Source organism: Anas platyrhynchos, chromosome 3 (genome assembly GCF_047663525.1).
Source record: "Anas platyrhynchos isolate ZD024472 breed Pekin duck chromosome 3, IASCAAS_PekinDuck_T2T, whole genome shotgun sequence".
Lineage (NCBI taxonomy): Eukaryota > Metazoa > Chordata > Aves > Anseriformes > Anatidae > Anas > Anas platyrhynchos.
The window spans coordinates 38556862-38580751 of NC_092589.1; the positions used below are offsets into that span (position 1 = coordinate 38556862).

At 39.9% G+C, this 23890-nt stretch overlaps 1 protein-coding gene across 6 annotated transcripts in view; it reads left to right on the forward strand.

The window, feature by feature from the left end:
- Positions 1-23890, forward strand: part of PLB1 (phospholipase B1) — an 85949-nt gene that overhangs the window by 23662 nt on the left and 38397 nt on the right. For all 6 annotated transcript variants that reach the window (XM_072035721.1, XM_038177348.2, XM_072035722.1 and 3 more), the window contains 18 exons: positions 5024-5092; positions 5912-5992; positions 6809-6875; positions 7508-7566; positions 8602-8675; positions 10046-10089; positions 10921-11029; positions 11938-11989; positions 14476-14556; positions 16153-16218; positions 16919-17019; positions 19337-19418; positions 20214-20318; positions 21002-21097; positions 21584-21655; positions 22239-22298; positions 22670-22730; positions 23467-23525. In XM_072035721.1, the coding sequence (XP_071891822.1) occupies positions 5024-5092; positions 5912-5992; positions 6809-6875; positions 7508-7566; positions 8602-8675; positions 10046-10089; positions 10921-11029; positions 11938-11989; positions 14476-14556; positions 16153-16218; positions 16919-17019; positions 19337-19418; positions 20214-20318; positions 21002-21097; positions 21584-21655; positions 22239-22298; positions 22670-22730; positions 23467-23525 (1338 nt within the window). The remainder of the gene's footprint in view (positions 1-5023; positions 5093-5911; positions 5993-6808; positions 6876-7507; positions 7567-8601; positions 8676-10045; positions 10090-10920; positions 11030-11937; positions 11990-14475; positions 14557-16152; positions 16219-16918; positions 17020-19336; positions 19419-20213; positions 20319-21001; positions 21098-21583; positions 21656-22238; positions 22299-22669; positions 22731-23466; positions 23526-23890) is intronic.

Genomic DNA, 23890 nt, shown 5'->3' on the forward strand with positions numbered 1-23890 from the left:
AAGCACACACTGCTGGCTCATGTCAAGCTTTTAGTGCACCAGAATCTCCAAGTCCTTCTCTCAGGGCTGCTCTCAATAAGTTCTCCCCCCAGTCCATGCTCATGTCTGGAATTGCCTTGACCCATGGGCAGCACCTTGCATTTGGACTCACTGAACCTCATTAGGTTCACATGGACCCATCTAGCTTGTCCAGGTCCCTTTGGATGGCATCCCTTCTTTCTGTTGTATTGACTGCTCTACTCAGATTGGTGTCATCTGCAAACTTGTTGAGAACGCACTCGATCCCATTGTCTATGTCACTTTAAAAAGTATTAAATGCAATCATTTATCAAAGATATTAAACTAATCATTTAAGGAAGTAGGATTTACAAGAAAAATCCCTTTATTCAACCAGATGACATAGCTAGAAAAAATTTATAGTCACTCTAATAAAAGATACCTTTCTATGTATGTCTGCCACTTCAGATAGTTAGTAGGAGACTAAGGAGTTAAAAGTTGATCAGCTGTTGAAGCTTTAACCTTGAACAAATGTGCTGCATCCAGTTATCTTTTTTGCTGTTATCTGTGACACTCCTCACACTGATGTCAAAGTTTCTATCTCAGTTCTTCTATTGTAAAGTAGATTCAATGACAGGATTCACGTTGGCTTCTTTATCGTTGTTTTGCCTTAGTCTCATGAAGTAACTAGCTTCGCTAACTGAACGAACAAAGTAGACACTGAAAGTCAGATTCCTGTAGTCTGAATTTAAAACGTTCTATTTCTGTCAGCTCTATGAGAAACTGGGTGAGTTACTTAGACTGCCCATGTCTTGGTATCCCCATCAGTGGTGGTGATATTTGCAGAGGTCGCGGTTACTACTTAAACACAATCTCTAAGACTCTAGCAAGAGGTGGCATATCTTCCACAAACATTAACCACTATAAATATTAAACCTAGACAAGACCAAACCACATGAGTTATAAATGGCCTTTTACGACTGTTTAGTACAGTATTTTCATCATCAATGTTTTGAAATGAAAGGCTGTATTTTTTTTCAACTAGTGCAGAAAATTAATACTTCTGCTGAGAGAGCCCAGAGTGCTGCCAGGTTACCAGCCCATTTTGTGCCTCTCCAGCAGGAATTGTTTGTGGCCAACTGAACCAAGTTTGTCAGAATTTGAGTTTCACCTAAGAACAGCAGTAGATCAGACTGACCTATTATATTTTCCAGAGCTTATCAGTTGGAAACTGACCTCCGGGTCTGAGTAATATCCATCTCTCTTTCCGGACCATGCAATTATCAGGTTTCTCGTGCTTCTAATGGTTTTCACTTTTTCTTTCTTCTTTCTTCTTTTTTTTCTAAATATCCTATAAATCTTTTATTTCTATGGCCACTTGCACTCCAACTTTTCCGATTTCAATTTATGCAAAATGTCTGTGCTAGGAATCTTCAATATTCTTTGCAAGGAGTTACGATAATATCATCCACGTTCTGAATCAGCTATATTGCTTCCTTAAAACCTAGGCACTGAAGAAAGGGGAGAGGCCAGGATTTCTCTCCTGAAGTTTGATAATTATTGCAAACGTACTCAGTTAATCCAACACTGGTTTCTCTTTTGTGCCCTCTCAAATTCTTCCACTTAGCTGTCAGCAAATTCCTTCTGTCCCTTCAGATACATTTTTTCTTGGCAGCTTCTACCATCAGAAGAGCCTTCTTTCTCTATGCTTTTTTTTTTTTTTTCTTTTTTTTTTTTTTTTTTCCCCCTGTGCACATTTCCTCATTTTCAACTACCGGCTTTATTTTATTTCAGTGTTTTTTCCTCAGTGTGAAGTGGCCCCTATAGAGAGGGGACAATCTGGATGATCCGGAGGAAGAACAAGATGTGCCAAAGCCCCATGTTGCTGTTGGTTTGAAGGAATGGTGGTGTTCTCTTAACAACTCCTTTTCCCTTCTGCTTTCCAGCTGCCTCTCTTTAGTGAAATTTTCTTAGCACAGCTGGCAATTATCAGAAAGGTACTTTCCTGGTTAGGTTTCCTTAGCTGGCTGTGATGGTATTCTGCCATTTTAGAAAAGCAGATGGTATGAAAGACGCTTTCAGTGTAAAAAGCACACTGGCAGGTGTCTTTATCCAACAAGGTTCACTCTATCTGTCCTTTTTGGTAGAGCTAATAGTTTATGCTGACCGTGTAATGTTTAAAAACAAAACCAAAAAAAAACAAACAACCTGTTGGGAACTGCTAGGAAATCAAGATCATGATTTATTGAGCAGCAAACAGCAGAATGAGGAAGTGCCTAAAAACTGCTTTCAGAGTGTTTCTCTCCTCCTGCTTCTGCAGGGCTGTCCTTATATTGACGTATGTCCTTATGTTGTTTTGAGGCTTCATACCTGCCCCTTCATTGAAATGATTAACTGTTACTTGGCCAAAGGGCAAAACCTTGAAAATCTAGCGGCAATTGGCAGTAGCACTGGACTTCAGTCTAGCTGAGAAGAAGCTGAGCTGGTATGTGCTAAGGACTTGTCTTAGGCATAGCTGGGTATTTTCCCCGAAACCTTCCTAGTTATCTAGGAGCAGTGCAATTCAAATGCTAAGCACATCAGAGAACAGTCAGCTGAATGACATTGGGTAGTTAGGAAGGGCTGAGAGGCTGTTTGTTTACTTGACAGCTTTGATGTTTACCACAAAGAGTCTGATTAATTTTGGCAAATGCCTACAACTTCATCTGGGGAAATATGTAAGAGGGCCAAGCTCCTTTCATATGCGTAAAGAACTTAGAGCAGAAGCTCCTGCACTTGTGTCTGGCATTCTTTTGTGTAACAGACAAGGCCACCAGAAAACATCCTGCAACCCAGAGAGAAACAAACTGAAACCAGGCAAGAACCTGGAAGGGAACAGCACCTGCATGAGGCTGTACCTGTCTCCCTTCTGCACTTGGTGGTTTACACTCCCTTAGAAACTGCTGCATTTCCAGAGTAGACCAGCCCCTAACCTGCTTTTATGACAGACATGCTAGTATTCAGAGTAGGTTTTGGCTGACCACAACACATACTCAATGCCTGACTTCCTATGATCAGGACCTTGCAGCTCTCCTGCATAGGAACTGTTGGTTTTTGTCTTTTGTCAGTGTCTCAGCAATCTGGAACAAATTGCTTCCTGGAGAAATTCAGTTCTATCACCCAACAACATACAAGTGGCTAATACTTATTTGCAATTCATTACTAGCCATGAAATACCACTTTTGTCCCATGTTCAGTAGGGTGATTCTGTCCTGGCAGAATATTTCCTTTTAAGAATGCTGTTAAACAGCTATTTTATTTTTTGTCCTATGAGGATGGGAAAGTATCAGTCCCCAGTGTATCTTCTCTCTGGGCTTCATTATTTTGCATATTTCAGGAATATACCTTATATACATCTTTCAAAAGCAAATACAAACTCTATTCTTCAAGTACTTATTTGAATGAATTTGACTTTGTAATCCTCTTCCCTATTTTGCTGATTTTTTTTCAATGTTATCTTCATTGATGGAGTAACCAAAATAGAATACTACATTCCTGCCCAGAATATATCAGTGACGTCAAGCCTGTTACTGCTGCATTTTTCAATGCCTTCAGTCTGGTTTCTTATGTAGTCTGCTGCTTCTGGCAGCTGCTGCTGGTAGCGCAAGCTGAGCAGAGATTCGCTGAGGAATTTAAAACAGTGACCAACTCCTTTGGGTGTGACTGCAATTTAATTAGCTCCCAGCAAGGTGCAGGAACAGGTGAAGTGATTCTTCATGGTATTTACCACATTGTGCTGTCAGTACTGAGTTATGAATTATGGAATAGTTTTTTTTATCTCTCCATCTTGTTGGAAGATAAACAAAGGCCAGCAAATGTAAATACTATCAAGCTTCTCTGCAGAGTTGGAGTGCACCTTTTGCTGTTGTGTAGTATGTGTGTAAATGTAGATAAAAGAAACAGTTCTGCAGAGTGGGATATATTAGCAAGGCTTTAGCTGAGTGAGTTACAGCCATTACAAGAGTGATCTTTGTCATTTGAAACATTCATTCCATGTTTCTGACTATTGCCAAATGAGTTTGCAGCTTGAGGAGTACATGAAGGTAGTGTTCACAAGACAGAAGGAAAGGGTTAACAAAACACAAATGTATCACCAAATAGATTATTTTTAGTTTTCCATTTACATTAGGGATTTTGTACTTTCTCCTGAGCTAAAGCAGTGTGGACTTCAACAAGTCCTCAAGTGTATAGTGTGAGTCTGAGCTGAATTTTTCTCAAAAGTTTCAATAATATCATTTTTACTTCAAGGTTTCAGTCAGTTGTTTTTCTTCCCACACAAAAGTTCACAAAAATGTGTTCCTTCTATAGATGAATATATAGTAAACTGTAGAAAGCTAAGAAAGGTTTCCCAAGCGTGCCTTTCTCAAATGTTAGTGAGCATGGTTTTCACAGCCTGGGAGCAGACAAAAAATATATGGTAGTTGAGGCTTGCATGGATTGACAGGATGCTGCAAAAAGTTGTGACTTAGTAGTGGATCTGTGATAACCCACACTTTGCTTTCTCATGACCGGCCCATCTGGAAAGTAACAGTGACTTGTTAATCACAGCAAGGTAAAAACTGCATTTTGTAAAAGGAGAGAATGAATCATGAATGTGGTTGGAGCTATACTTTTTCCTAAAGCATGTCCACAGTTACTGCAGTTGAGCTGAAAAAAAAAAGCAACCCGAATGCAAGCAATCAAATGCTGTGGTGTGAGATCAATGCCTGCTGGCCAGCATTCCCAAGAGCAGAGTTAATGTGTGGATGGTTGCTTTAATGATGATGGAATGACAGTCTAATCATGGGAGAGACCTTGTTTTTCGATCCTAGATTTTATAGGTATGCATACGATATGTTGCATGTAGATTAATCATAAGCAAAGCAAGCTTTTGATATGTATTAATGTGATGGAAAACATGAGGCACTAGAGCCTTTGAGTTACTTCTGCTCTCCCATCCCACCCCTGCACAGCATGAGTACAAGTCCTGTGTTCTGTCCCTTTCCAGATGGAGCCAGTTGGGCAGAAGAAGCCTTATGATTCCACAAAACTGCTTCAGATCCAGTGTCCATCTCAGGTAAAAGGATTTCCTTATTACTATGAGATTTATATTTACTCTTTGCAGAATTTCCAAGCTTTCAAATATTGTTGTCATCTTCTGAATTTCTTAGAAACACGCACTTCCCAAAGATACTGCACTGCTTAAAATTTAACATTCCTAAAACTCCTTGACACAGAATCTTTGTTCTACCATGATGAAATTCTGAAAGCAAGAGCTCTTGACAAAGTTTAGTTAAATCACAGATAATTCAGATTAGCTGACTTTTGAATAAAAATAATAATAAATTGTGAATAACAAGTAAACCATTATCAATATTAAAAGCTGTGTCAACAATAAAATTGAATCCATACATTTTTCATCCTTTGACTTTTCTGTGACTTGACTCAGTCTTTTGTCAGATTTGACTGTTTAGTACATGAAACTGTCAGTAACCCAGTACTGTCTTCAAGGTCTGGACATCTCTGAGGTTCAAAGAACAGGTTTTTGAATGTTTTTGCATTTAAGCACTGACTTCAATAATTTAATAGTGATAAAACATTACTGGCATCAAAAAGCTTCACTGAACAGCAATTAAAGCATCAAAGACATTGAATTATCTGTTTTGTCTGATGTTAGGTTTGAGGCAAGAGGCAGTGCTTGCCTAGGGCATTCCAGGGCTTAATTTTCAGGTCTAACCTGGCTTACTTCACCAGTACAATTTCATTCAAAAATAAATATTGTATAGATTTTCTTCTCATGGAAAACATATCCAGAAGAAGGTAATGTCAGCTGACTGTTTTCACTACTGGTGGTTTTAAAATAACAGTAATAAAAACAATGTTCTTACTTCTGCAGGAAAATCCATACTTCTTCACGTATAGAAATAGTAATTACTCACCTACCCCAGAGACATCAAACATCAAAGAAAGATCTCAGGTACGGTAAAACTGTTTACAGCAAATGGACTAAATGTATTCCAGGGAGTGGGGCAGGTGGGTGGAATTGTGTTGGAGCCTAATTAAAAAACGTTACCTGGGAAAACTGAATAAAAAGCTCTATTTCCATGCTTGACTAAATAGTCAGTCAGACACTTAATAGCACATTTTATCCTTGATGGGTCCTGTGGAGTATAACTGAGGGTAGAGGTCTTCAGCCAACCTATATTAAGTCTCATGTTCACTATTAAGAATGCTTTTTAAATTTTTGGATAACAATATTAAGTTCCCTGGGATAAGAAGACAGTGGAAATGGGGCCCTTTAGTTTTACTGTGGAAGAAACTAGATCAGATTGTGCCTACAGCACTGTCCAACGGCCTGGCCATCATGTTGTAGGGCTGCGCCTCAAGAAGGCAGGCTTGTGGCCTGCTGCCAAACGTACAGTTTAATGTGGGGATATTCCAGTGATGTTCAAGCAGACTTTCACAAAAGAATGCAAGCTCACCTAGATCAGAGTAAGGATGTACAAACAGTTGCTTAGCTAAATGTAGCATGGCGCAGAGTCTGAAATAAGTGGCCCTAATAGTAGAAAGAGCAGTGCTGCGCTGATGTGGCCATACAATTTGTGAGCAGTCCGCGCTTGTCTGCCTTCAGAGGGTGGTTTTTGGCATGGCCAAAAAAGGAAAGGCTGAGCTGGGTAGATGTGCACAAAGTATGTGGAGGAAGTCTATTAACATAATACTCTGAGACATAAATGGTTCGTCATGACCAGAGCACGATGAGTCTGACATAAAGTCTTGCACTGTCCCTTCCTAGGAGAGAAGTTATGGAACAAATGTTCCTTGTTCCAACCAGAGCCCATCTGATACGGTTCCAGTTTCAGGTATGGTTTTATGCAATTTTATTGTAGAGTCACTTCACTTGATGGTAGAAGGGCAGCAGGAACTGTTTTTAGTTAGAAAAGGTACATTTTTTTCTTTGAAGCAGTGTGTTCTATTGACTGTGATTTATAAATCCTCTGGAACAACACAAATAGTTGTATAGCAAGATGCAAGTTTTCCCTTAGGGACAGTGACAGCTTATGCAACTGCACTTTCCATGTGCAAGCAAAGAAGTGACAGTGGAAAATCCAGGAAGTTGTCAGTGCAGAGAGACACATAGAATCCTATCCCAGGTGTGTTTTGTCTTCTCTCAGAAACTATGATGATAAAATCACAGCCCTGTGCTGGCTGTGCCTGCCTTTCAGTGGTTCCCAACGGTTAGAGGGAACTTGAGTCAGCACAGATGCAAGGCTGATACCTTACTGCTTCCCTTGTCAGTGTAGCTAATGTAAAACTAAGGTACCAAGAATTGTTTGGATGACTGTTGGTGGCATTCTGAGCCGATGTCATCATGTGTATTAAGATACTGTCTTTGTAATGCTTTATGCTCATCCTAAAGAAAAATTCTGATAACCATCACAATTTGAAGTTTTCTTTATTTCCTCCTTTCCTAATGCTGCTTTTATTTTATCAGTTCATAACTTGAGACCAGCAGATATTCAGGTGATTGCTGCCCTGGGAGATTCACTCACAGTGAGTAAAGATCATTGGATAACCAGCATTAAAACAAGCAATGAAAGAGCACTTCTGAATTTTAATCCAAGAGAGAATGCATATAGTTATGCCCTGTTGGGCCAAGCAGTCTTCGCATACCCTTTTCCATACTTCACCTTGACTGACTGGCAATCAGACCATGGGTCAAATGTGTGCATGGTTCCCATTTAAAGTCCACAAGAGTGCTGAACAAGAAAGAACTGTAAGATTAGATTGTACAGCAGCAAAAACACCTTACTAGAGTGGACTTGTAACATGCATTTCCTTATTGACTCTACACAGCTCTCAAGGTGTTGGCCTTCAAAACCATTAGTAAGCAGTGTAAATAGAAAGAAAAAAATCTTCAGCAAATGTGTATATGTATAATAATACCAAAGTCTATAAAACCATGTCCTCCTACACTGAGTTAAATATTTGAGTAAAATTATGGTAGATCATGAGGTGCAATAAGTAATTTATATAAAGAATCTTTTAGCATCGTTCCTAGAACTACATGAAAGGTTTACTCCTAGACTGACGGTGATTCTCCAGTCAGTGATAACAGCTTCATTGCGCAGATCATAATTCATGCTGCTTATTTCTGTGATAATTGCTACATTAAACTCTTGTAATCCCTTTTCCTGGGGAAACTGGGAGAAGGAAGACAAAATCATTGCACTGAGTTTTAATTTTAAGTGACAAACATTACAAAAAAATATTCATTCAAGACCATTGCTATCTTATTTATTCCTTATGCAAATTTAGAGTTATATGAACACTTTGAACACACTCAACCAACTTTGCCTCACTTCTTCTAATCAAAAATTTGATAGAGGAGGGTAATTCACTGGAGCAGAGTTGAAATGCCCTCAGCCCTTGATTCTCTTGAGAACAAAGATCTGTTATATTTTGGAAAGATGATGTAGCTTGACTCATTAACATCCTCTTTAATTACTTTCACTAGGATCAGTCAAAGAACTATTTACTGTAGCATTTCTTATTTTCTGAAGGTGAACTCCACTTCTCTGCTTCCAGGCAGGTAATGGGGCAGGATCCAATCCCCATGACGTTCTGGATGTCCTGACTCAGTACCGAGGTCTTTCTTGGAGGTGAGTCCCAAGAATTCCCATCAATGGGAGAGAACCCCTTTTCTTAAAGTTTTGGTATGTATACTTGATTTTAGGTAACAAACGGAGACTCGTGGAGAGCAAATTTGACTACAGTTTTACATGGAGACAGATGGTTGTGTTTTTATTCATGTTAAATACAATATTCAAACTAGTAGCTACCTAGAGTACGACAGAGTCTGGCTGGCATAAGCCTGTATACATTGATGAAATGGGGTCCTCATCAAGATGGCCCCTTTCTCCTCTCATCATTGCAACAATTGCAAAGGGGGCTTCTGGAGCTCATTGCACCACTTAGGCATTCTGTGTTTGTCCCTGCTATTTCTACTGTTTGTCTGCTCTTCCCCATTACAGCCCATGTGACCTGTTTGTCTCGGTTAAAATCAATGGTCTACAAAAAGGCAGAATGCGATCTTTTTCCTGCTTCTATTTCATGCATAGTCTCTATTTCCTTGACCCTTTCCCAATATTGCTTACATCACTCAGAACAGCTTATCATTATTCCAGAATCTTACATATGCAGCACTTTAATAGACAGGTCCAAAAGCTATTCTGAAGAAAGGTAATCATGTTCACTTACTAATTTGCAAACATAAGGCTTAACACCAAGCCTATCAGGCTGATTTTCTGCTCATTGTTTCTTACTCATTTGAGAAACTGCAGCTCTGTAGAGGTTTGAAGAGGTACTAGAACACCTCAAAATATTCTGTTCCAAATTAAAGGAGTACTAGAGATGAGTTGTAAGTACAACTCTTAAGATTTTGATCAATAATATTCTACTGATGTTTTTGGAAAAAGAGTACAAGCTTCCCCTATAGTATAAGGAAGGCTAAAGAGTACAGAAGATGGTGATTTTTACCGCTCTAGCAGTATTCTTCCAGCAAAGTGAGATTGGGTTGGGGAGTTGGGAGGTAGGAAAAGTATTGAGTGTATTTATCTCTGTGAAATACCTACTTTTAGAACTTGTTTTTATGGATACAAAGGGTTTATTAACTAGAAATGGAAGTAATAAATATTTTAATAGGGATAACGATAGGTAAGTGGTAGCTTTTTTAAATTCTTATTTCTGCCAGCTATGTTTTAACATATGCCACAAGATGCGAAGACTGAAAGGGCAGTTAGTGTACGGGGATATTAATATAATTGTGATTATGGCAGTCTCTAATTTGCAACCCTTTTAGTATGCACACAAAGAGCTTACTTTGACTTAATACAAACAACTACCAGAGAACGTGCTGTGTACATCTATAGAAAACTCATAAGGGGGAGCTCTCCTACTTAGTCCACTACCTTAAGAAGTCCATCATATTTTGGTACATTTTTTTCGTTTTTTTTTTTTTTTTTTTTTACAGTGTTGGAGGAAATGAAAACATAAGCACAGTCACAACACTAGCAAGTAAGTGCTTTTTTTCTGTAAACCTGATAAATATCTAGAGTTGTTTATTAAAGCACATGTTAAAATAAAAAGGAAAAGCGGTGAAGACAGACTTTACAATTTGTAACACGGCAGAATGGATCACTTTGTATTCAATGTCCAGTGCTGAACAGAAGTTGTGTAACAGCCAGACTGTAATTTGTTGTGCATGATTTAACCGTGTATTTTGTAATTCCCAGGGGTTCGGTTGTTTCTGTGTTCTGTTGGTTATAATTCTGTCTAAAATGTATTTGGGATAGATGAATCAAACAGTTTGTAAGGCTGCTTTGCAGTCTAAGATCTGCAGTGGGATCTAGGTCTTTGGGGTTAACGCATCCAGGGAGATCAGGCTAAAGGATTTGATCCCTACCCACCTCTAGTTAATGTCATGGCTCCTACCTGAGCATACTCAGCCTCAATTACCCAACAAAAAGGCACAGCTAGCCCATGTGATCGTATTAGGTCATGATGCATGGAGGTGTTCAAGGCCAGGCTTTGGGCAACCTGGTGTGGTGGGAGGTGTCCCTGCCCATGGCAGGGGGTTGGAATTAGATGGTCTTTAAAGTCCCTTCCAACCCAAACCACTCCATGATTCTATGATATCTGAATGCTTGAGATTCAGAAATCTGAAGGCAAGGTAATATTTATGCATTCACTATGCTTGGATTTTTATGGACTTTTATGCATTTACTATACTTTGGTAAGTATCTCTTAAAGCATTTAAATGCTCTTTTACTAAGATCTAATCTTTATAACCCCACTTTTGTTACCTGCTAAGTAAGCAACATTTCAGGGTGCTTTCTTTTTCTGCAGATATTCTTCGTGAGTTCAACCCATCCCTGATTGGTTATTCCACTGGCACTGGAAGGGAGACTACGGAAAATGCTGCGCTCAACCAAGCAGTGGCAGGGGATAAGTCAGAGTAAGAGGAATACTCTTATTTTTAACAGAAAATAAAACTCACTTTTAACTTAAAAAAAAATAATAAATAAAAGGTGCAAACTGTGGAGTTTGACAAGAGTGCAGATGAAACTGATTCGCAAACCCAAATGTAATTCTTGAGCCCATTTTTAGTAGGAAGGCTGAGAAATGTGATGGAGGCTTTAAAGTTTTTCTTATCTCCATCAAGTAAATCATCAGCAAAGGCAAAGCTTCTGAAGTATTTTCAACCAAGAAGCCCAAAGCACTTTACAGGCACCAATCAGAAAGCTTCGTATCCCTGTTGTGAATATTCCCATTTTATAAGAGGTATATTCAAACCCTCTTGTTGGTAGGACCACAGTTTCATGTAGAGAAACCAAAAGAAAATTATGAATTGCTTATGACTAGTCTGTGGCAAAGCTGGGAATTAACTAGAGACCACTATGCTCAGTCTTCAGTGAAATTCATATAATTTTTTTTTCCTCTTGGGAACACTTCTTATAAAACATGCATCAGTGGCTTGAGGCCATGTAATAACATCGACACACGCATGGATACTTCAGTGATGTGTGTATTAATAGCATCTGTCTGATGCTGGGAAGGATTACAGTGCATTTGTTTTGTGGTAGTGCAGTTATTTTCTGTACAGTTTATAAAAGTGTAACTATGCAGCATTTGCAAAGAGGTCAAGTGCCTCTTGTATGCTGTTTTCTCACTTTTTTTTTCCTCATCACTGTCTCAAAATATAGCCTTTTTGAGTAATCATACCTCTCATCCTGCATATAATAAAAAATGGAGTTTCCCAGTTTTTACCTTTTTTTTTTTTTTTTTTAGTTAGGGAGGTCAATTCGTTGACTTTCCTCCTTACCTTGATATCTATACAGAATTAATTCTCTTATTAATTTTTAGGGATGTTCCTGCACAGGTTAGAAGACTGGTGGATCGAATGAAGAATGATACTGTGAGTTTAACACGTCATTGATATGTTTAGAGGAATTAAATTATGTGGCATCATTTGTTTCTAACAGCACAACAGACCAACAGCAGATGCCAGACATAAAGCTATGTGTACAACAGTGTACAGTGTAGCATTCCTTAGTGCCAAGTGTGAGTCAGTACAAAATCATCTATAGTTTTGTCTTAACTGAATTTGTACCAGCACGTGTTAGGACTGCTGTGGTTTAACCCTGCAGGTGGCCTGACACCACGCAGCTGTTTGCTCACTGCCCCTGTTTGTGGTGGGACTGGGGAAAGAATTAAAAGTGCAATAACTTGTGGGTTGAGATAAGGATAGCTTAATTAGAAGGGGCTAAGAAAAAGGGGGAAGGGGAAAGCACTACAACAAGAAGAATAAACAAAGTGAGTGCACAACGCGATTCTTACCACCCACTGACTGATGACCAGCTAGGCCGTGAACAATTACAGTCCCCCCCAGCCAACTAACTCCCCCAGGTCTTATCTCTGAGCACAACTCCACGTGGTGTGGGACATCCCTTTGGTTGGCTGGGGCCAGCTGTCCTGGCTGTGTCCCCTCCCAGCTCCTGGTGCACCCCCAGCCTGCCGGCTGGCAGGGCAGCACGAGGAGCAGAAAAGTCCTCGACTCTGTGTAGTTATCAACTTTTATTCTCATTCTAAATATATTAAACACAGCACCACACCAGCTACTAGGAAGAAAGTTAACAAGAAACCTATCCTGGTTTTAGCTAGGATAAAGTTATCAAACCCAGATAATTGTAATCTCCCTATCATTTTTACCACAAGTGGCTGGTAATTTCAGTGTAGTTGCCTCCCCTTCCAACCTACAACACCCTGCAATATGACAGAACTTTTTCTCTGATAGGATTTTGCCATGATGCTATTAATTATCTTGTAAGCACACATTTTTGCCAGCCAAGAAGATACATGCTGGATGTTGAGGGCAACCTCTACAAATGGCAAATCATATGGAGTGAACATGTGGAAAGACTTATTTTCCTTTAAAAACTATTTAGTCCCTTTTCTGAGTTGGTAACCAGCTGAATTTTGCCTTACCACATTTGTTGTTAGGATTATTTGATTAATGGTCTATAAGACACATATTAGGCTGAGGATTACTTGCATATTTTTCATGTAACTACTGCTTTGAATGTTTGCTATTAGTATTTTGACAAATTTGCAATGCAATCAGTGACCTAGGTTACGTGATATTATTTTGGTTTTCCAATTGTGCATTTGGAAAGCAGCTAACAAGCCTTCAATATAACTGTGTGTACGTGTCTAGTATAAATATTCTGGTGAATACATATTGGTAAAAATATTTACATATACCTTCCTTTTTGTGCACTTGTAAACAACAATTCACTCAGGCTATATCTGAAATGACATTAAAAGGGGTAGCAGCTAACGATGAAGTGTTTGGATAGTTTTCATTCAAACCAGTATTTGTTGAGGCCTCTAAGCAGTACTCTGTCATATTTATTGGCTTGGAAACATCACACAAAATAAATGAATGAAAAAAAAACTTTTATTTAACGAATTAACTAGAAAGAATGTTCACGTTAGTGGTAACACATCTTTTGATTTAAGAGCTCTTTTTTTTTTTTTTTTCTCTTTTTAAAACAACTGTATAGCTCAGGAGGAAATTATTCCCCTCATTCTTTTAATTTGGCTAAGTACATTTTGAGACTAAACTACTGAACAGTGTGTTTATCAGCTGAGATATGTTGCCTTCTGCCTTTGAAGATAGGCACTTTTCAAACCACTTGAGGCTGATGTACTATTGCTGCTTTTCTTAGTGGTGTTTTGCACTGAAAAGTGGCAAGGTATTGAGAACAACATCAGCTACATGGTACTAATAATATCTAAACCCTTCCTCAAAGCTAAGAAGGTGTATGCTTACTGTAGCATAAGTACCTTGCATTGGTTATTGCTTTGCAAAATGCTTTCAGAGAATAAATACTTTTTTTTTTTTTTTTTTAACCAGTGTTGCTAAATAGTCAATAATGCCCCTCTATTCTATGTAGTTTCTCTCACAGCAAGACTGAAATATGTTGCCCTTCAGGGTTTTCCAGCAGTATAACTGCATTATTTATGACACAGTAAAACACATACTATCATTTTTGCAATGAAGACGTATTCCCAGAGCTGCAGGAGGAGTCAGTCGGTGTGTACACAAGATATTACTAAAAAAAAAAAAAGGTAAAAAGTATATAGGTGGATTTTTTTAAGCACTATTTTTCAGAAGCGAGTAATTTTGGATAGTATTACTGATACTATAAACCTTATTTAGATCATAGTAGTTTGTACATCAAGCCATGACTACAAATTCGTTTTGTTGTGAAGCAACAGAGAAGTACAGGTCCCCTGAGGTCTCCTGAGAAATGTTAAATTTGTGTTTATTCTGTTGCCCAGCCTTTATTATTATGATTTTTTCCTTGTAACTTTCATTCGGTCTCTTTTTGTGCATAGAGAATAAATATGCAGACTGACTGGAAGCTTGTAACACTCTTCATAGGAGGAAATGACCTATGCAAATTCTGCGAGGATCCAGTAAGTCGCTCACTGCCTGCAGACTGATCTTGGCCAGCCTGGGCATTGGGTCTGTGTGCGCTGCACTGGGTGAGAGGGCACTCAGTGGGGCAAGCACCTGAGAATGAATATGGCAGGTCTCATTTCTGCAGCTCTGCTAATTAGCTGTGCTGAGACCTTTAGATTGTTCACCCTAATGTTATGATAAAAAGAGAGATAGGTCTAGAACACCTGTAAGTTACATAATTGTGGCTGCTTTCTTTTGCTGTCAAGTAAGATAACTTTCTGCTGTCTAATCACTTTACCACCCGTAGATAAAAGATACTGTCAAGGTTTTTCCTTTTTCCTTTGCCTTGTGCACAGTCATACAAGCGTCTCACTTAGTGCTCTCTTACCAGCTTCAGTGCTATGGGAATGGTTTTACCCACAGCTTGTGCTGATGCAATTATATATAGTACAACACAGTATGAGAATATACGCATACTATATGTAACCTTTGATCTGTATGATTATAGAGGAGGTGAAGGACTGGCAGACTTCTCAGATAGTGATGAAATGTTATTGTCTTATCTACTAACAAGCAGCAGAGCACATACTTTTGGTTTTTCATGATTAATTTCAGATCAGAAAAACAACAAAGAAGCACAATAAAATGGTTATAAAACAGTGAAGGAGCAATTTACCAATTACCAAATTACCATTATTACTTTCTGCTCCTGACCCAGAAACAAAGTGGTGTTTGCACACAAGGGTGGGTGGCTGGAAGATAGGTCGGTATCTGAAGATCAGGATGATTCTTCATGTATGTTGCATAGCCACAGATTGTGCCAACCATAATGCTTGTGGTGAACTTTGACTAGGAAATGAATAAGGGAGCTGAGCTTTCCAGTTTTGTAGAGGAGGCCAATGGGGCTCACAGGGAATTTCTGCTTGAAATAAAATCAAGGAGGATTAAGGCTTAAAATGAGAAAGAAATAAATGTTTCTAATGAGGAAGTTTATCTGACTCTGGAATAGTTCCACGAGTGAAGAAATAGAAGTCAGATGGAGACAGTTGAATTAGGTGATTCAAACCACTCAAACTGAGCAGGGAGGCTGATGCTAAGAAGCAAGTATGTAAAATGTGTTAATTCCTAGAGAACTACAAAGTTTCTCCAGTACATTTTTCTATGTAGGACACAGCAGTGCTAGTTATTATTTGTAGGAGGTAAGCAGTACATGCGAGGCACGTTGCTAATATTCCATACAGCAGAAATAATATTCCTTTTACAAAAAACTAATCTCTTCCAACGATGGTCCCCACTAATGAGGTGTTGGCCATGTTTTTAAGAGTGGCCTAAACCAGCATGGGGTGGAGGATGCTGTAATGACTGATAATGCCCCCTGAATTTGAGTCTCCCTCACTGCTATTCTGTGGCTGCTAGATCTTTTCTTGGGAGTAAGGCAGCTGTGACAGGAAAGAAGAAAAGCAGAGACAGAGAAGTTCTACATAAGACTCTGTTACTCTTGACCCAAGAATTAGAAATGTGAGCACTGCTGTGAGAGACTCCAGACAATCAGTTGAATCTGCCTGAGTTAAACTGATTGACAATAAAATTTAACCCTTTTATTTCAACAGATACGCTATTCTCCTGAAAACTACACCTATAATATTCAAATAGCTTTGGACATGCTTCACAGAGAGGTAAAACAAACTCTTCTGGTATGTGGGAGTGGGGATTGTGACCTGTTTGTAAGCTATTCCCTGGTTATTGATTGAGAATTTAGTTCCTTGCACAGAGATTGTTGCATATACATAAAAACAAAACAAAAAATAAATAAAATAAAATCCTTGTGAGAGCCAGAGAGGGCTGGAGAAATATTTTACAGAATGAATAAGGATGTGCTGAGTTCTAGCTGATATGCTGCAGATAATATAAAAAGTATAACAAATCTGAACAAACATGATATTAAATGAGTCGAAAGTGCTTTGCTCATACGTTATAATCATAATCTATGATTCTATGATTATTTTGCAAATAAATATACCTGTGGTCATGAAAAGAGGTTCTGATGCTGCAGATGAGGGTGAGGTTGATGGTGAGACTAGTCAGAGTTAGCAGCTCTCTGAGCCACACTGAAATCTGTCACAACTTGTTTAGCCCTTTTCAAAATCATCATTCTCGAGTGACCAGGCGTCAGTATTTAAAATAAAAATAGCCAGTGCAGGTAGGGGCTGTAAGTTGGTATTGTCCATGAGGGGATTAATTATTGAGAAGGAACTTTGCACACCTCTGTTATAAATAATGCAGGCTGCCGGCTGAGGTCTGCTGTGGCTGTGTGAGGGCAGAGGTGGCACTCTGTGCTCCAGACGTCGGCTATGGGTTTGCTTATTCTCTCGGCAGGTTCCACGGACGTTTGTGAACCTGGTGACTGTGCTTTCCATAACAAGCCTGCGCGAGTTGTACGCAGAGAAAAACGTCAGCTGCCCAAGGATTCTTATGAGGTCTGAAGATGATTTATTTTACAGCTCTCACTGTTGCTCACAGAGGGCTGGAAGGTCACCTTGGGAAACTTTCTTAAAGGGAAAAATGCTCTACTATTTTGTCTGTGTATGCACATGTACCTACACATTAATTTCAACCTGGCATTTAGGAATACCTCCACCTTTTACTGTTTGTATTTGAGCCCCGCTGTATCCACTTTTTATGGAGCTGCCATTTTAATGATTTATACTGCAAGGGAGTTCAAGCCTGAGCAGAAAACTCAGCTGTGCAATCTGTGGGAAAAGGCAGAAAAAAAGAGTAGGATAGTATGTTGTTTGTTTAAGTTGCTTACATTAATCTAGTTCTATCTGCAGAATTACCTTTATACAGTCTTAAAACTCCCTTCTTGCTTCTGTAGTTTCTGATCTCTGTAATCTCGTTGCTGGTTACTAGTTTCTCTGCTGATTAGTCTCTAAAGCAGGTGTCTGGGTTGTTTAGTCACACCACCTGTTGCTTTTTGGATGAATAATCCTCCCAGGTCAGTGTCAATCTGTCATTGCAGTGGCAGGTCTGGGCCGTAGTGACCTTGTGGTGACTCAGGCAGGGTCTGGCACGTTCCCCTAGGCTTGTTCCTGGCAGGGCTTGCTTGATGTCAGAAAAGCAAGAAATGGCTGCTTTTCCAGACAGACATGCAGAACAGCCTTGTCCTGTGAGTGCAGGCAGCCATTGCTCCTCTTGCTGCTTGGGTCAAGGAGCTTGTGCCAGCTATCAGGCAGCAGGGAGTGCAAGAGCTAGCCTGGGGGACAGAGCCACAGGAGGACTACAGGGCCTCCTGTACCTAGCTGCTTCACTAAAACATCTGCTTCGAATTCATCCTCCTGGACCCCATCCTTCACAAGGGAATATATAGCTGCTTGATACGGATGGTAAAACCACCTTCTTTCAGGTGTCAAAACAGGAGAAACATACTTTTACCCCCCTTGGTGTGATTTAAGGACTCCATGGTGAAATCAGTTTAAAAAAAAAAAAAAGGCTTTTAAATTTAGAGCACAGGTGTTTCTGCATCCAGTCACAGTTTCATTTTAACAAAGGTTATGGGGCAGAGTGTGCGTGGATGTCGATATCCTAATCATTGGGCAAGGATAGTTAGTGGAGCTCTTAAGATTAGATTATCTCAGGGTACTTATAACCTTATCCCATCATTTCGAGCGCCATGCTGAATTTAATAGCTGGCTGACAGCAAGCCGAGTTTACAGGGAGCTAAGAAGACCCTGTGTGGAATACCAAATGCCATGTTACCCATTTGAAGAAAAAACAAAAGGAGACTTTTGACTTTGAAAGCTTCTCTTTCCTGAGAGCCACAAATAACTGAAAAAGAGACTACATGTCCAATAACTTTGCTTTGCTTATGTTACTAAAATATTTCTGAAATACAATTTAGGCTTGTTCTACTTCTCATATAAATGTTCTGCAGAAGTCGAATCATACTGTTTTATTAGTTGCTCTCTATTCAGACAAGTTTGGAGGTAGGGACACGCATACTTTATACGTATCCATGGTTCTATGGGAAGTATTACTCAGGGATGCTTCACCAGGAACAAATTAGAGGATTTTTTTAAAAGAGTCATTTGTTCTCATTTGGTTTCATGATAAAGAGGCATGCCCAGAAATGGGGAACACCAGAAGAAAAAAATCACGTGCTAGAGGACCTGCGTGCAGGGAAGGATAAAGGTGGCCAACATGAGCTCACAGAAACTTAAAATAGCTCCAGTTGGAAGAGAAATCAGGGGGTCATCTGCCCCAAGTCCCTGCACACAGCCCGGCCAGCTTCAAAGGTAGAGATAGTTGCTCCAGGCTGTGTCGGGTCAAGTTTTGAGTCTCTCCAAGGATGAAGAATCCAGCTTCCCTCTGGGCATCTGGTTTGGTGCTTTACCCCCCTCCACATGCTGCAACTTGGGTTTAAAGCATCTGTCCTCATCCATTCCCACGACTGGTAGCTTCACTCCAAGCAGCTCTCCTGCTGCATTGTTACTGCCACAGGTGATCCTAAGTCCCTTTAGCAAGGCAACAGGTGTTGCAAGGGCTGGGACTGGGACGTCATGGTTTCTCTCTGCCACTCCTTCCTTCTCTCTCTTGTCCTGTGTTCATGATTTTATCCCTAATAATGTTTCTTGTCAAGAATCAGGGCTGTGCAGAAACTCGGGGATGACGTTCAATCCTACCATTGAAAAGTCTGTCAGAAAAATCCCCCCCAGAGAAGCTTTTAACCCTGCAGATTTTCATCTAGTGAAAGGGAAAAAGATGAGCGGGTCTCAGCATGTTGTTCTCATCCTGCAGGCTTTTGTGCCCTTGTGTACTGAAATATGCTGACAATTCCACTGAGGTCGAGCAGTTGGTCAACTTCAACAAAAGGTATCAGGTAAGACTAATGCATTTATTGATTTATTTTTACACATTTAGTGTAATCCTTCTGTTCTGCTCTCCTAGAAGTAGTGTGGATTTCTTTTGCCTTTTTTTTTTTTTTCTTTCCACTGGGAATGAGAAACAGTGCAATAATAGCAGGGTCTGTAGTAAGAGACTTAATCAAGTGACCACAGAGGGGTGAATATTTGGAGTTGGAGGGTAGTTTGCACTTGTTTTAATGACATATTTGTAGTTGTGATTTAACAACAACAACAAAGCAGTTGTGAGGGGGATGTGAATCAGCTCAAGATCTTTACAACTCTGGTTCACTAAAATAACAAAACAGATAAGGAAACATCTGTTAAAGAGTCATAGAAAGTAGAGGGCATCAGTGTGCCAGCAGTTTCTTGATCACTTATCTTGCTGGAGATAAGATTAAGTCAAAGAATGTGATAAATTTGGAATGAACTTTGGGCACGGGCTGCCAGCCAAACCGAAAACACTTCACTAGCTCTGGAAGAACATCTTTTTGACAGAATACCTAATTACTGAGCACGTTGCCTGCATGTGTTAGTCAGGTAATGATCCACAGGCTGTCTTGCCGTAGAAATGTCTGGGATGAGTCTCTGTAAAGGACCTCTGCATTTTCTGCCTGGCACAGGCTGGCAATCGCTGTCATGTCTGGGTTTCTGCATGAAGGAGAGAGAATGCCTGCGTGAGATGTACAGTAATGAGGGACCCAGTGAGCTGAGTGTAAAAGAAAGAAAGATGACAACATATTTATTTATTTATTTATTTTGTGCTCTTAAAGGAAAGAACCAAAGAGTTAGTGGAGAGTGGAAGATACGACACTAGGGAAGATTTCACAGTGGTTCTGCAGCCATTCCTGACTCATGTCGACATGCCAAAAACACAGGTAAAACAAATAAACAAAACCCCAACACTAAATCCTAGTGCAGCACTGATTTTTCAGAATTGTCCTAACTTGTTCTGGTAAATGTGACCAGCAGTATTCTGGCCTGATAATTCTTATAATCAGCTAAGGTAACATTTAAAATAGCAGAAAATATTTATGGAATAACTTGGAAATAATGGGCAACAGCAATGCACGCCTTGATGGCACTATTTTAGACATCGAGTCCACTCCCCTACAATTACAGACAACTGTGTAGAAGATATCAATTCAAAGTATTCACCAGGGAGCACTCATCCTACATCCCCCACACATCACAAAGTCCTTTCCAGTACTTTGGTAAAGCTAAGACTTCTAGTATAAAAACCCTTGTGCCATGAAAGATTATAGTGTGTGAGTCTCTGGGGAAATAAGGAGTATGATCAATGTCTGTGCACAGGTATTCTGTGTGACCAGAGTCAGAGTGGTCTGTGTGCCTTAATACTTTGGAAATCATATATTAAAAAGGCTCAAAGGGCTTCTCAGTCTTGACTTACTAGTGTTCTCCAGCCCAGTTTAATTCTCTTTGTCTCAGAGGCCTTTGCAGCTACGTTAGTTTGAAGTCAGATGGGATTTTTCACAGGGGATAATGCACAGCTTGTTGCACATTTACTGCTCTCTGTGACAGCACCCATCTCATTCTCTAGGAGGGGTTCCCTGACAATTCATATTTTGCCCCAGACTGCTTCCACTTCAGCCAGAAGTCTCATTCCCAGGCTGCACGTGCTTTGTGGAACAACATGGTAAGATGTTAAAGGTTGGGTTTGTTGCACTTTGTCCTCTCCATCCTGCTCTTAGCAGGAAAAAAAATTAAAAATCACCTAAGAGAACTACTATGTAACTAGCCCTCTCTCTTTTAAACCATTAATTATGTTCATAAAAGGAAAGAGTGTTCATTTGGAGAAAAGTCACCTCAACTGTTAAACCAGTCATATCAAAACAATAAATCTCAGGATACGTTAAAACTATGAGTGTTGGACATCTTTGGGGAGATACTGCACACCTGGCACTGATCATCAGACTGCTTTTGGTACATACAGGGATTAAACTTTTCAATATGAAAAGCAGCAGTGAGTGACATCACCAGAGAAGGTGCAGTGAGCAGTGTTTGTCTTGCTGTGTTGCAGGGATGGTTCCAGCAGCTGGTAATGCAGAGTTACCCTCTGCTCTCTGATGCTCATTTTCTTTTCTTCTCCCCCCCCCCCCCACCCCATCTTATGTCCCCACAGCTGGAACCTGTAGGGAAGAAGACTGATAACCAACAAATAGGAAATGAAATTTCTCTCAAATGTCCAAGCGAGGTAAATTACAAACGTGTCTGTATTTTTATGGTGGTGTTGGGGGTTGCTGGAAGTCTGCTTGTGCTATCACCAACTGCCTGGAGCACTGTTTCTGTGAGCCGAGATGGAGGGCTGGAGGTAAACTTCCTCACAGTCATGTATCATAGTCAGCCAAAACACAAGGGCAGAGTGTTTTGCCTGCCTAGCATCCATGTTGTATGAAAGACCTTCAGTGAGGGAAATAGAGCAACACTAGAGCATTGGTCAGGGTGGCTTGGCTGAGGCCTGTGAAACTACCTCTGGCTGGCACGAACCTGGGTAGTGCCTTTGATGTCAAGCTTCTTGCTAACCATGCACAGCATGGGTGCGGTGAGCAGGGTCCTTAGAGCATTCTGTAAATTCTGGCTCTGTAAAATAGTGCTCTAGGTTTACACTGTTATTGGATATTCAAAATGCCTCTTTTTTTTTTTTTTTTAATCCCTGGGCTTTGTTTGCATCAAGTTAATAATCAGCTGCAGACGTCTAAGAATGAAAAGTTGGGGAGTAGAAATCTCCCTGTATTTTCCTGATGCTTTGCATTGACTCAGATTGTCTTATTTTTCAGGCTGAGCCATTCCTGAGGACATATAAAAACAGTAATTACACATACCCTAGCCAAATTCCAGTAAGTACCAACATCAGCATCCCTCTGTTGCTCTGCTGCATTTGTTCCTGTATGGCCATGAATAATGCTTTGCACCACAGGTGATATCAGTCTTTGGCCAAAGGGCAAAGAACAGGAAAGGATTCCTTGAGTAAGGCAAAATACATCCAGAAACACCTGTAAGGACACATGCTCAGACATCACAGTTATCAGTACAGGATGCTAATCCAAACAACGCTGAATATGACTATTGAATTGGGCCACCAAGACTTGTCTTATTACTTACACGTTAAACATGCTCTGGTTTATCCACTTGGTCTGCTAGGAATATCCAGGGTACTGCTGACTGTATTTCCTAGCCAAATGCTATTCATCCTTCTTCTTCTCTTTAGAACTATGGAAGCCAACTTCTATGTGAGGACAGATCTCCATCCTCCCCTTCTTCAACTTCAGGTAGTCTTACCCGGTTTGTGTTAGGAGGCTGAATTGCTTTCAACTGTCCTTCAGGATGACTCTTTATTTTTGCTGAAATGATTGCTGGACTGTGAAAATACTGCTCAGAAGAGATGTCATGTTTTTCAGCAGCTACTTAATAGATATAATGCCAAACCAGCACATGAAGTAACATTCTAAATAGCTTCACTTAGCTCATTGACAGTGGAGAACTTCAAAATATCTTGCAAGAAAAGCCAAACTTGTGTGCTGACACAGCTTTTAAGTGATACCACCTAAATCTTAGAGAAGGGAACCGGAAACTCAGCTTCATGCATGCCAGTCTGGGATATAGCAGTATTCAGTTCTTCAATTAACTTGGTACTGTCTTCTCCTTACTCCTTCTCTACCTTCTTAAAGCTTTTAATATGCTGTTCCTGGTTTATACAATACTGCATTTTTTTTTTTTTTTATTGTTAGCTTAGTGTTGGACGTTGATTACAATGTATTGTTATTTGCTCCTTGCTCTTCTGTCTTTTTGGTAGCAATGTTAGCTATTGAGGGGCTGGATAATATGCATGTGCTGCTGCTACAACCATGTAAGATGAGCTGGAGAGAGCTCCTGTTTAACCACCTGGGTATTGCAAAAGCAACATGGCTGAGCATCAGAATGCACAACAACATGTTTTACATATGGAACCATGAAAATGCATGGCTGTTCCCTATCTGGTTTCAACTGCATCTCTTTCTTTTATAGTGCATTCCCTAAAGCCAGCTGATGTGAAAGTTATAGCAGCCCTTGGGGATTCTTTGACGGTAAGAAGACAGTGTTTTTACTGTTCTCTTGGTAAAACTACAAACATGTGCCTTCTCTAGTGGAGCTGAAATGACTGTTGTACCTAGATGTAAAGATCCAATCATTCGCAGATGATAATAGACCTAGCAGCTATAATAAGAAAGGTGTCAGTTCTCCTGCTCTGTGTTCCCCCCTCCCCCCCGCATATATTCACATGATTTGGAACAATGACAAATCCTTTAAAAAGGTATTTAAAAGGTTTGCTGAATTGGAGACAGAAGAGATTGGATGTTGTTGAAATTAATGGGACTTAATGCAAACATTAGGATCCAATGTTTCAAAGTTTTTATGAACAGGTACAGATCAGTGAACCCATCTTTTTCCC